Source organism: Oryctolagus cuniculus, chromosome 14 (assembly GCF_051225735.1).
Source record: "Oryctolagus cuniculus isolate XC-2025 breed Fujian yellow rabbit chromosome 14, ASM5122573v1, whole genome shotgun sequence".
NCBI classification, from domain to species: Eukaryota; Metazoa; Chordata; class Mammalia; order Lagomorpha; family Leporidae; genus Oryctolagus; species Oryctolagus cuniculus.
The window spans coordinates 94,414,261-94,428,671 of NC_142880.1; the positions used below are offsets into that span (position 1 = coordinate 94,414,261).

The window sequence follows — 14,411 nt, forward strand, 5'->3', positions numbered from 1 at the left end:
TAAAAAACAAAACCCATCTGTTTGCTGCCTACAAGAAACACATCTCACCCACAAAAATGCACGCAGATGGATTGTGAAAAGATGGAAAAAGATATTCCATGCTAACAGAAACCAAAAAAGAGCCAGTGTAGCCATACTAACATCAGACAAAAACTCTTAAGAGATAAAGAAGGTCATTATGAGGCAGTGCCATGGCTCACTTGGTTAATCCTCCGCCTGCGGTGCCAGCATCCCATATGGGCGCTGGGTTCTAGTTCCGGTTGCTCCTCTTCTGGTCCAGTTCTCTGTTGTGGCCTGGGAGGCCAGTGGAGGATGGCCCAAGCGCTTTGGTCCCTGCACCCGCATGGGAGACCAGGAAGAGGCACCTGGCTCCTGGCTTCAGATCGGCGCAGTGCCGGCCATGGTGGCCATTTGGAGGGTGAACCAACGGAAGGAAGACCTTTCGCTCTGTCTCTCTGTCTCACTGTCTAACTCTAACTGTCAAATAATAATAATAATAATAAAGGTCACTACATAATGATTAAGGGAGCAATTCAACAGGAAGAGGTGACTATTATAAATGTATATGCACCTAATTACAGGGCACCTGTCTATTTAATACAAATGTTAAGGTATCTAAAAAGAGACATAGAATCAAATACAATAGTAATGGGGGATTCCAATACGTCACTTTCAGCAGTGGACAGATCAACCAGACGGAAAATCAGGAAGGAAACAGCAGAGTTAATCTACACTACAGACCAAATGGACCTAACAGATATCTATAGAACTTTCCACTCTACAGTCGCAGAATACACATTCTTCTCAGTTGTGCATGCAATCTTCTCTAGGATTGACCACATGCTAGGCCATAAAACAAGTTTCAGCAAATTAAAAACAAATCAAAATCATACCATGCATCTTCTGAAAACAATGCAATGAAGCTGTAACTCAGGAATCTCTAGAGCATATGCAAACACATGGAGACTGAACAACATGCTCCTGAATCATCAGTGGGTTATAGAAGAAATCAAAAGATAAATAAAAAAAATTCTGAAAACAAATGAATATGACAACACAACATATCAAACTTATAGGACACAGCAAAAGCAGTGTTAAGAAGAAAGTTTATAGCAGTTGATGACTACATCAAGAAATTGGAAAGGCACCAAATAAATAAGCTATCAATGCATCGCAAGGGTCTAGAAAAACTACAGCAAACCAAACCCAAACTAGTAATAGAAAAGAAATAATTAAAATTAGAGAAGAAATGAACAAAACTGAAACCAAAAACACTATACAAAAGATCAGCAAAATGAAGAGCTGTTTTTTCGAAAAAAAAAAAAAAAAAAAACTGACATACTATTGTCCCAGCAGACCAAAAAAAGGAGAGAGAAGACCCAAATCAATAACATTAGAGATGAAAAAGGAAAGGTAACTACAGATACCACAGAAATAAAAAGAATAATCAGAAATTACTATAAAGTAAATTGTATGCCAACAAACTGGGAAACCTAGAAGAAATGGATAGATTCCTAGATACATACAACCTACCTAGTTGAGCCATGAAGACAGAAAAAACCTAAACAGACCCACTACCAAGATGGAAACTGAATCAGTAATAAAGACCCTCCTGACAAAGAAATGCCCAGGATCAGATGGCTTCACCGCTGAATTCTACCAGATGTTTAAAGAAGTAACTCCAATTCTTCTCAAACTATTCAAAACAACTGAAAGGGAGGAATCCTCCAGATTCTTTCTATGAAGCCAGATCACCTTAATTCCTAAACCTGAAAAAGACATAACAGAGAAAGAAATACAGACCAATTTCCCTGATGAACACAGATGCAAAAGTCCTCAGCAAAGTTTGGGTCAATCGAATCCAACAACACATCAGAAAGATCATTCACCTGGATCAAGTGGCATTTATCCTTGGTATATAAGGATGGTTCAACATTCACAAATCAATTAATGTGATACATCACATTAACAAATTGAAGAACAAAGACCATATGATTATCTCAATAGGTGCAGAGAAAGGATTTTATAGAATGCAACACCCTTTCTTGATGAAAACTCTAAGCAAACTGGGTATAGAAGGAACATTCCTCAACACAATCAAGGCAATTTATGACAAACTCATAACCAGCTTCCTATTGAATGGGGAAAAGTTGGAAGCATTCCCACTGAGATCTGGAACCAGACAGGGATGCCCACTCTCGCCATTGCTATTCAAGATAGTCCTGGAAGTTTTAGCCAGAGCTATTAGACAAAAAGAAAGAAAGAGAGAAAGAGAGAAAGAGAGAAAGAGAGAAAGAGAGAAAGAGAGAGAGAGAGAAAGAAAAAGAAAGAAAGAAAGAAAGAAAGAAAGAAAGAAAGAAAGAAAGAAAGAAAGAAATTAAAGGGATTCAAATTGGGAATGAGGAAGTCAAACTAACCCTATTTGCAGATGACAAATATAAATATAGGGGATCCAAAACACTCCACCAAGAGATTATTAAAACTCATAGAAGAAGCCGGCGCCGCGGCTCACTAGGCTAATCCTCCACCTTGCGGCGCCGGCACACCGGGTTCTAGTCCCCGTCGGGGCACCGGATTCTGTCCCGGTTGCCCCTCTTCCAGGCCAGCTCTCTGCTGTGGCCTGGGAGTGCAGTGGAGGATGGCCCAAGTGCTTGGGCCCTGCACCCCATGGGAGACCAGGATAAGTACCTGGCTCCTGCCATCGGATCAGCGCGGTGCGCTGGCCGCAGTGCGCCGGCCGCGGCGGCCATTGGAGGGTGAACCAACGGCAAAGGAAGACCTTTCTCTCTGTCTCTCTCTCTCACTGTCCACTCTACCTGTCCAAAAATAAAAAATAAAAATAAATAAAAAAAAACTCATAGAAGAGTTTGATAAAGTAGCAGGATATAAAATAAACACACAAAAATCTACCGCCTTTGTATACACAGACAATGCCATGGCTGAAAAAGAACTTCTAAGATCAATCCGATTCACAACAGCTACAAAAAATACCAAATACCTTGGAATAAATTTAACCAAGGATGTCAAAGATCTCTGCAATGATCATTACAAAACATTAAAGAAAGAAGATACAAAAAACTGGAAAAATATTCCGTGTTCATGGATTGGAAGAATCAATATCATCAAACTGTCCATTCTTCTAAAAGCTATCTGCAGATTCAATATGACACCAATCCAAATACCAAAGACATTCCTCTCAGATCTAGAAAAAATGATGCTGCAATTCATATGGAAACACAGGAGACCTTGAATAGCTAAAGCAATCTTATATAACAAAAACAAAGCTGTAGGCATCACAATACCAGATTTCAAGACATACTACAAGGCAGTTACAATCAAAACAGCCTGGTGCTGGTACAAAAAACAGATGGATAGACCACTGGAACAGAATAGAAATGCCAGAAATCAATCCAAGCATCTACAACCAACTTATATTTGACCAAGGAGTTAAAAGCAATCCATGGAGCAAAGACAGTGTCTTCAACAAATGATTCTGGGAAAACTGTATCTCTGCATGCACCTGTATGAAGCAGGACACATATCTTACACCTTACACAAAAATCCATTCAAAATGTATTAAAGGCCTAAATCTAGGATCTGATACCATCAAATTACTAGAGAACACTGGGGAAACCCTGCAAGACATTGACAAAGGCAAAGAGTTCTTGGAAAAGACCCCAGAGGCCCAGGCAGTCAAAAAAAATCAACAGGTGGGATTACATCAAATTGAGAAGTTTCTGTTCTGCAAAAGAAACACTCAGGAAAGTAAACAGGCAATTGACAGAATGGGAGAAATTATTTGCAAACAATTCAACTGATAAAGGATCAATAACCAGAATATATAAAGATATCAATAAACTACACAAGAACAAAGCAAAGAACCCAGTTTAGAAATGGGCCAAGGCCGGCGCCGTGGCTCAATAGGCTAATCCTCCACCTTGCTGCGCCGGCACACCGGGTTCTAGTCCCGGTTGGGGCGCCGGATTCTGTCCCGGTTGCCCCTCTTCCAGGCCAGCCCTCTGCTGTGGCCAGGGAGTGCAGTGGAGGATGGCCCAGGTGCTTGGGCCCTGCACCCCATGGGAGACCAGGAAAAGCACCTGGATCCTGGCTCCTGCCATCGGATCAGCGCGGTGCGCCGGCTGCAGCGGCGGCCATTGGAGGGTGAACCAACGGCAAAGGAAGACCTTTCTCTCTGTCTCTCTCTCACTGTCCACTCTGCCTGTCAAAAAAAAAAAAAAAAAAAAAAAAAAAAAAAAAAGAAATGGGCCAAGGACTTAAACAGGCATTTTTCAAAAGAGGAAATCCAAATGGCCAATAGACACATGAAAAAAAAATGCTCAAAATCACTAGCCATCTGGGAAATGCAAATCAAACCACAATGAGGTTTCACCTCACCCCAGTTAGAATGGCTTTCATACAGAAACCAATAAACACATGCTGGCGAGGATGTGAGGGAAAAGGTACCCTAATCCACTGTTGGTGGGGATGTAAACTGGTAAATGACTATTTAGAGATACCTCAGAAATCTGAATATAGACCTACCATATGACCCAGCCATCCCACTCCTGGGAATTTACCCAAGAGAAATGAAATCAGCAAATAAAAGAGTTATCTGCACCTCCATGTTTATTGCAGCCCAATTTACAATAGCTAAGACATGGAATCAACCTAAATGCCCATCAACTGAAGACTGGATAAAGAAATTATGGGATATGTACTCTATGGAACACTACACAACAGTAAAAACAACAACAACAAAGAAATCCAGTCATTTGCTACAAAATGGATGCATCCAGAAAACATCATGCTTAGTGAAATAAGCCCGTCCCAAAGGGACAAATACTATGTGTTCTCCTTGATCTGAGATAATAGAGCACCTAAAAGGAAATCTGTAGAAGTGAAATTGACACTTTGGGAAGCAATGACTTGAACGACTCTTGTCTTGACTGTTGAGGAACAGTTTTGTTTATTATTAATGGAGATCGGGGTGGGAACCGGAGAGGGAGGAGGTGGTGGGGTGGGAGTGAGAGCGGGAGGGCAGCCATGAATCACTCTATTTCTAAAGTTGTACTTAGGAAGTTTGTACTCATTAAATAAATGGTTTCTTTGGGGGAAAAATAAATCTAGGATATCCATTTCTTTGGAAAAAAAAAAAAAGACTTCCTGCAGACAGCAGCCATTTGTGAATGCTAACACACATTTCATGCAGATACAACCCCAACTGTCACCTCTTCAAAAAGGCGCAGGGGCCAGCGCTGTGGCGTAGCAGTTAAAGCCACTGCCTGCAGTGTCAGCATCCCACGCGGGCACTGGTTTGAGTTCTGGCTGCTCCACATCTGAACCGCTCTCTGCTATGGCCTGGAAAATCAGTAGAAGATGGCCCAAGTCCTTGGGCCCTTGCACCCTCGTGGGAGACCTGGAAGAAGCTCCTTGGTTACTGGCTTTGGATCGGTGCAGCTCCAGCTGTTATAGTCAATTGAGGAGTGAACCAGCAGATGGAAGACCTTTTTCCCTCTCTCCCTCTCTCTTTGCCTCTCCTTCTCTCTCTGTGTAACTCTGACTTTCAAATAAATAAATAAATCTTTTTTTAAAAAAAAAAGAACAAAAACATTCATGAGGTCAACAGAATGCTGATAGTAAGTCTTGAAAAGAAATTACAAGAGAACAAGATTTCTAAATAATTATGACTCAAGAACACAGAGGCTCACATCCAGAACAAATATTTATACATCAAATGAGCAAAATACGAAAATAAGGAATAGTTCATGGCCCAGTGGAGTTATCCCAGAGATACAGGTTTAACATTCAAAAACCAATGAAAAACAAGATAAAAGCCAATCAACATGATTCATCACACTGACATAATAAAGGAGAAAACAATAAAACTATATCCAAAAAATTGACAAAAGTCAACAGTGTTTTGCCACAAAATACTTCAGGAAACTAGTATTAGAAAGGAACTTCCTAAGTTTGACAAAGGTTATCTATGTAAACCAAGAGCTACCATCAAACTTAATCATGAAATACTATACACTTCACTTCTAATACACGAAACCAGGTAATCATGGAGTTCAAGACGAGGCAAAGTGTCATCATCCTATGACGACAGGAATGCTGAAATGGTGGCTTCTGTCTGTGGTGGGCAAACGCTGGCATGGAAGTGGGTGCTTCCTGGCTTTATGGAAGGAGCCATGTCCTGATTAGGATGCTGGAAACACAGGGAATACATCTGCTAAAATGTAAATTGTACCCTTAAAGTGAATGCCCCTCACTGCATGTAGGTACTTCCTCAAGCTCAGCGAGACTTTCTGCCCTTAACTCACTATTTCGTATTTCCCAAGTGGCATTAGCTGATCATGAGCAACACAGGCATGGCCACAAGCAAAATAATGGGGGAGCCAGAAACACTATCCGGAAGTTCCCATCAGTGAAAGAAAACTTTACTTTTGTGCCCCTTTTCCTTCACAATCACACAATCTCTCTCTCTCTCTCTCTCTCTCTCTCTCTCTCTCTCTCTGATGATTCACCTTGTCTGCCCGTGCAAAGGTGACATTGTGACTATAGGCAGATGGGCATTGATTTACGGCTCTTGTTCCAAGCTGAGATTACCCACTGAGGAGATGAGAGGCCAGCTGTGGCGCACAGCTGTAACTGATCTTTGGGAGAGCTTTCCATTAATTTGGGAGAAAGAAGATTATCAGGCTAGACTGAAGTTGGGAGAATTCTCAGGGCTTTCAGAAATAGTCTGGTATATACTCCATAGCATAGATGGTCTATTTTCCTCTTGATTTCATGATAAGCTAGAATCAAAGAAACCTCAAAAATAGTTACTTTCATTTAATTTATGTGCAGCTTTTTTTGTGGCTCAGCAGAGCAAGTTCCTAAATCTTGATTTGCCTTGTCTAGCAAGAGCATATTTCTCTGTGTTATATGAGGAATTTATGCAGGAAATCTCTCGGGTGACATCCCTGGGGTTGATGGAGTAGATACCGCCTTCTATGAGAGACTATAAATACTTTATTTGGGGAATTTAATATTCAGAAGCCCTAGATAGGCTGCTGCTTTATAATAAATTACACCAGGAGGACAGAGAGAGAGCACATTGTTTTACTAATACTGTTTGGGAAAAAAAATGTACAGGATTAATTTGCCAACTAATACTGACTTCAGCTGAGCTCCCACATGATAAATCAGAAAGAAAGATCTGACCTCACAGGCCAAGTCAGTTTGCAAATGGAAACTGATATCCACAACAGCACCACTATCATCTTCTCTGCGCACAGTGAAGCATGTGTTTCCTGTTATATATGACCGGCTCCAACATACAGGATCTGACACTTGGTAGGTACCCAATCAATGCAGAATACATCAATGTCGGTTACACTAAATAAAACAATTTTATGAATCATGTTGCACTGAGCATTTGCCAATAATCACTTGCCTTTTTAAAATCCAGCATGCAGAGCTTGGCTTTCTCTCCGAATTGCCACTTGCACTGTGTGTTTGCATCGTATAACTCTCCCGGCAGCTTCTCGGGGTACTTGTATTCCTTCCCGGGCTTTGGCTGGTCAGCAAGACACACAGCCTGAGCAGTGCTGAAAAACAGGAGTTTGGGCGACCAGGATGCACACTGAATTGTGCCTTTCATTCACGCAACTTCACATGCATAGAGAGAGGGAGATTTTTCTCCTGAGGTCCAACGTGACAGGTGTCTTCATTACATTTAAATACAGGGGCCGCACTTTCTGGAATTGTCCATTTTATATTTCACTTTTTCCAGGAACACAATTTGCTCTTCATTAGATTCCTCAAACTTGTCATGGGGAAAAGTGAAACTGAACAATTATAACCAGATGTTCAATGTGAGAAACCCTTATTCCAGAGCCTTTCTTGTCCACTTCTTGCCAGAAACAATCAAAAGATGGAAATGTGCAGTGTAAAGTCAAAATAAAATCAGCCCATCTCAGACACTGGGGTTCCCTCCCTCCCTCCCTCTCTCCCCCCCTCCCTGGCATCTTCTCTTCTGCACCCTCTCCTTCCTCCCCTTTAGCTTTTGCTAGCCTGGGGGACATCTGTACAAAACCTTACACCTTCTAGGAGTTCTTCATGCAACACTGGTTTTCCACCAGCAATGGTCTATGCTTGGGCTAATTTCTGACTAGATCACCACGAAGAAGGAAATTGACTTTACCAAAGCTTACTGGTAGATGGGCAAGCACCAGCTGATGATTGATTCCTCATGATGTTCTCTGGGATAATTTAAGCATTTGGAAAGGAGTATTTTTAAATGTTTGCGTTTATAAATTGTAACTAAATCCTTCCTATAAATTTCAGTAGGGTCCCCCAAACTTCTGAAAACAAAAACTATAATCACAATAAATTCAGCAATGTTTAATAATCCACCGAACTTTGCTTTGAATGGATTTTCTCCTTGGGGACAAGAGCTTGGCTCCTGTTTCTAGAACCCCAGATCCAGATTCTACTGTACTGGAGCTCAGGGGTTTGTGCACAGAAAGCAAAACAGAACCCTGATGGGCTTACTGTGAATTCTGCTGAACATTTAGGGAAGAAATGCCAATTCTAGATCTCTTCCAGTGGACGAAAGTAGAAGGACTACTTCCTAATTCATTCTACGAGGCCAGCATTATCCTGGTACCAAAACCAAGGACACTGTAAGAAAATGCCAGACCAATGTCTCCCAGAAACGCAGTGGCAGAACTCTTCCATGAAGTATCTGCAAACTGAATCCAACTACGCACAGAAATTCTTACATACCATAGCCAAGAGAGACCAATCCCAGAGTATGCAAGGCTGCTCCAACATTCGAAAATGAACTAATCAATTTACAACAACCAGCTAGAGAAGCAAACTCACATGGTCACATCAAAAGGTGCAGAAAAATATTTAACAAAATCCAACACTTATTTGATAAAAACTCCCAGCAAAATAGGAATGGAAGGACCCCTTCGACTGGATAAAGAACATCTGCAAAGGCCCACAGCTGATATCACACGTAAAGAGGAGAACCCAGAAGCTTTCCACAGAGATCTCAAACAAGGCAAGGCCACCTCCTCTAACCACTTCTTTTCAACTCTGTGCTGGTAGGCTTAGACGGTCTAACAACCAAGTGAGGGAAATAAAATGTACACACTAAGAAGAAATAAAACTGTGTCTGCAGGTGACATCATTGTGATTATGTATGTAGGATGCTCAAAACAATACAGAAAGAAAGTCCTAGAACTAACAATAGGAGCACGGCTGCAGGATGAACGGTTACCATGCAAATGCCAATGATTTTTTATAAACCAGCAATGAATTAGTGGAATTTATTTAAAAATCTCACAAAAATCATTCATATTAGCACCCAGAAAAAGAGACACTTAGGTCTAAATACAGCAAAATACATACAAAAGTTGGAGGAAAACTATAAACATTTGAAAGACATCAAATAAAAACTAAATAAATGAAGAGATAGCCGACATTGAAGGACAGGGAGATTCAGTGTTGTCAAAAAGCCAGTTTTTCCCATCCTGATGCACAGCTTTAGGGCAATGTCCATCAAAATTCAAGCAAGCTATTTTTTGAATGTAGGCAAACTGACTCTAAAGTTTATATGGAAAGCAAAAGATACAGAATAATAAAGGAAGTATTGAAGAAAAACAGCAAGGGTAAAAGGCTGATGCTACTCAACTTCAAGATTAAGTACACAGCTCAGTAATCAAGACAGGATGAAACTAGCCAAAGAACGGAGAAACAGACCAAGAAACAGATTAAAGAGCCCCAAACAGGCCTACCAACACAGTCAGCTAATCTCTGATAAAGGTACAAAGGCAATAGAATGCAGAAATGAAAGTTCTTCCAACAAATAATACTGGAATAACTGAACATTGATACGCAAAAGAACATGAATGCAGACAGACTTTATAACATTAAAAAGTTAACTCAAAAGGAATTATAGGTAAACATGTAAAATGTGAACCTGTAGAACTTCTAGAAAATAACACAGGAAAACATCTCAATGACCACGGGTATGGCAATGACTTTTTAGAAAATCATTAAAGGTGCTATCAATTAAAGAAGTAATTGATGGGCTGAACTTCCTTAAAATTAAAATCTTCCACTCTGTGAAATACATCATTAAGAAAATGAATAGAAAAGCTGCAGACTGAGGGACAATCTTTGTAAAGAGACACAGCTGACAAAGGTATATTATACAAAATATATAGGTAACACTTAAAGTTCAACCATAAGAAAACAAATTGATCAAAAAATAGGCAAAATATCTGTTCAGACACCCTATCAAACAATATATACAGATGACAAATATGCAAATAAGACAACGCCCAACATCATATGTCATTAGGAAATTACAAATTCAAACACTGATGAGGTGCCACCACAGGTTGATTAGAAGGGGACAAAGTCAAAACAGTGACAAATTCAGGTGCTGATTATGTGGCAGAGTAGGAAGTCTCTCACTGAGAAAGCAAATGGTTCAGCCATCAAAGCTGTGGGTTCGAGAAAGGAAATCATTGCAACCATTTTACAAACAATGTGCCATAATATGCACATGGGAGAAGTCAATTTAGACTGTCAGAGTCCACACAGCAGTCTAGTGGTCTACACGCAGTAAGCATAAAAGATCACACGGATGGATATTCCCATGAGTTTGGAATTAGCACCCATCATAATGGAACAATATGGATAATTCTGACCCCATTAACAAATGAAACTTGTGTTTATCGAAAGACAATCATTAAAAGCATAACTAGTGTGTCGCGGAGGAACCAAAGATGTCTACAACACACCCAAGTTCATTCCAGAGTGGGAAACAATGTTTATGCTCTGAATTCAGAGATAAGAAGACAGGAGGCCTAGTTTTTGAAAGGGTACAGGGTATCTGAACAGGAACTTGACGAAGACTGTTATTCAAGTGGCTTTTAAACTTGTAAGAAGGTGTTGAGCCCCACTAGCTGCCACACGGATACGCTGCTGTACACCCACTGGAAGGGCTGGCACGGCAAGCACGAAGATGAGACTGTGAGCTGGCAAGGATGTGGGGCCACTGGACTCCCCGACTGCTCCTCGTGTAACTGCATGACCACTTACAAAAGCTCTTTGGTGCTGGCACCGCGGCTCACTAGGCTAATCCTCCACCTGCGGCGCTGGCACACCGGGTTCTAGTCCCGGTCGGGGCGCCGGATTCTATCCCGGTTGCTCCTCTTCCAGGCCAGCTCTCTGCTGTGGCCCGCGAGTGCCACATGGGAGACCAGGAGAAGCACCTGGCTCCTGCCTTCAGATCAGTGCAGCCAGCCTTTTGGGGGGTGAAGCAACAGAAGGAAGACCTTTCTCTCTATTTCTTTCTCTCACTGTCTAACTCTGCCTGTCAAAAAAAAAAAAAAAAAAAAAAAAAAAAAAAACAAAAAAACTCTTTGGTGGTGTGTACTGAAATCATACGTATGTATTTGTGACCTGAAATTCCTTTCCTATGTATCCTCAGAAACATATATGTACACCAGAAGAATAAGAATAGTAACACACCTTGTAATAGCCCAAACTGGAAACTCAAATGTCCATAACCAACAGAATGCATTGACAAATTAGAAAATATCCACATAAGAAAAAATAAGTAAACTAATGCTATATGAGCGCACTTCAAATGAAGAGATAAGGTCATCCTAGAAGGAAAAAAGTGAAATCCATGCATACAAAGGGCCTTCAGAGCTTTATGGAAATTACTTATTGTGAAAAAGCTATGTATTGGATTTCAAGTTTCTCCACAAAATAAACACTCGTTTTTCTGTGAACATTTTGAAGTCCCCTTGTATTTATATGCAGTAACAAGGATGAATCTCATACTCAAAGAGTAGTGTATGGGGCAGGTGCTGTAGCGCAATGGGCTAAGCCTCAGCCCGCAGTGTTGGCATCCCATAAGGGCACCAGCTCATGTCCTGGCTACTCCTTTCCAGTCCAGCTCTCTGCTAAGGTCTGGGAAAGCAGCAGAAGATGGCCCAAGTGCTTGGGCCCGTGCACCTGCATTGGAGACCCAGATGTAGCCCCTGGCTCCTGGCTTCAGATCAGCCCAGCTCCAGCCACTGTGACCATTTGGGAGTGAACCAGCAGATGGAAGACCTTTCTCTCTGTCTCTTCCTTTCTCAGTTTGTAACTCTACCTCTCAAACAAACAAGTCCTAAAAAAAGAGAGTAGGATATACCATATCATTCTGTTCATAGACAATTCATGGCCAGGCAGACGAATCTGCAGTGTTCCATGAGAGAGGAGTGATTACTCATGGGAAGAGGGAGTTCAGACTGGAGCAGAGCGATGAGGTTTTCTGTTTATCCTGATCTGGGAAGAAGTCACAATGCCAGGTTCCCTGCATGAAAACCCACTGAGGGGCCGGCGCTGTGGTGCAGTGGGTAAAGCATCCCATATGGGTGCTGGTTCAAGTCCCGGCTGCTCCACTTCTGATTTGGCTCTCTGCTGTGGCCTGGGAAAGTGGTGGAGGGTGGCTCAGTCGTTGGGCCTCTGCACCCATGTCGGAAACCTGGAAGAAGCTCCTGGCTTTGGATTGGCACAGCTCCAGCTGTTGTGGCCAATTGGGGAGTGAACCAGCGAATGGAAGACCCCTCTCCTTCTCTGTCTGTGCAACTCTGACTTTCAAATAAATAAATAAATAAATCTAAAAAAAATCGAGCTGTATGCTTAGAATTTTGTACTTTTCTGTTGATCTATTGTACCACAAAAAAAAAGTTAATGAAATCAATAAGGCAAGGTTGGAAGTACCATATTTCAAAAGCCTCTTCCCACTCCAATGAATGAATTATAATGTATGAATTATTCTAATGAATGAATTATGAAGTATGACACAGCAGAGCAGGGTGAGACCTGGAATGCACTCACCTCCTATTGTGCAAACACACTTTGCTGGGCCCGGACGTCACATGATACTTCCTCCCTGACGCTGGGGGTGTGGGGATGCTGGACCACGCGCCCCTAGGCTCCAGCTAGCAGTTCCCTGTGCTGGTCCCTTCCCTTGCTCATGGATGCATGCGAGTGTGCATACTCAGAAGGGAGGCGCAGCAACTGTTCTGCAGGACAGGACTCAAATTTCCATAAAGTAAACTGAAGATGAGTCCATGTGCTCATGAAACTTAAAATCATGAGCTACAGTTTGCCCAAGCCGCAGACCTCCCGGACGCAGACGTGAGTGACTTGGCAGTGGGGTCTGTGTCTGTTAGTAGGAAATGACACTCGCCCTCATTGGCTAGGCTGATGCCTTCACTGTGGGCGAGTGTCTGTCCTTCATGACAACCAAGAATGGAGAGCTGTGCTGACAACTTCAGCTGAAATCTACATGTAATTCCACGTACCAAATGCTAGACAGCTAATACAGGAGAGGAGAATCACTTTAAAAGTCAGCCATATACCCTTACTCATCGTTGGGAACATATCCAAGTCACCTAATTGATGGAGAATATAACAGTATTTTGATTACTTGGATATCAGGAAGCCAGCAAACAGTCCGAGAAGACAGCATCAGATTCATCAAGCCAGTGAGCGGCAAGGTGCAACACACTGGACAAGTGTCCAACTGCAGCTGACTCGCAAGCAAACAGAGCGAACTTGACAATGAGTGGTTTTCACGGAAAATTAATTTTTCAATAAAGCAAATTTGTGGGTAAATAGAATCTTACATATCCATTTATAATCACGTGGTAAAAGGAAATCCCAAGAATTCTGAAAATAAAGGTTTACTATTGAAATGTCATAGAATTGTTTTACTGACTAGACCCCCCCCTCAAAATTAGCATATTTTAGTACGTATTTTGCCAGCCTAGGATCACAGAATGAGAAGTTGCTTTCAATTTCAGAAATTTAGTAATCATTCCTAGGATCATATTCTGATCTGAAGATTACAACCCATTTTCCACGTCCTCCCAATAATTCTGCTCTTAGCATGGGTCTACTTTTTTTCCACAGTCTCCCCATATTTCTCGGCAGTCTCAGAATTTTTGGATTCTCACAATGGCCACTCTCACTACACACCTACATTTGCAGCCTCTCATTTTCCAAATTGTCAGAGCAAATTTTAAAATCTTAAAAATGCTTATACAGCTTCCCCTTTGCCACTACAACAAAAAAAGATTTTAAAAATTCTGAAAAAAAATCTGGAAAAACAGAGAAAGGGTTTAGGATTTAGAAAACTCCAAATTTTCTTTGCTGATAAAAATAAGAATGTGGTACATATAAAGGAAGTGCTTTTCTTTATTACTGAAAGCGTAATTACACACACACACACACACACACAGCACAATGTGAACAGCTGTGAGGAACAGCCAGAACTATGCCAGCAATCCCAGCTGGACTCCTTGAGGATGCTGGGTAGGGACTTACAGGGTTGAACGTGT

General features: G+C 41.5%; 1 protein-coding gene across 2 annotated transcripts in view; it reads right to left on the reverse strand.

The window, feature by feature from the left end:
* The window catches only part of ADAMTS16 (ADAM metallopeptidase with thrombospondin type 1 motif 16), a 131,580-nt gene that overhangs the window by 63,197 nt on the left and 53,972 nt on the right, over positions 1-14,411 (reverse strand). For both annotated transcript variants that reach the window (XM_089313310.1, XM_051837039.3), the window contains one exon: positions 7,442-7,595. In XM_089313310.1, coding sequence (XP_089169436.1) covers positions 7,442-7,595 — 154 coding nt within the window. The remainder of the gene's footprint in view (positions 1-7,441; positions 7,596-14,411) is intronic.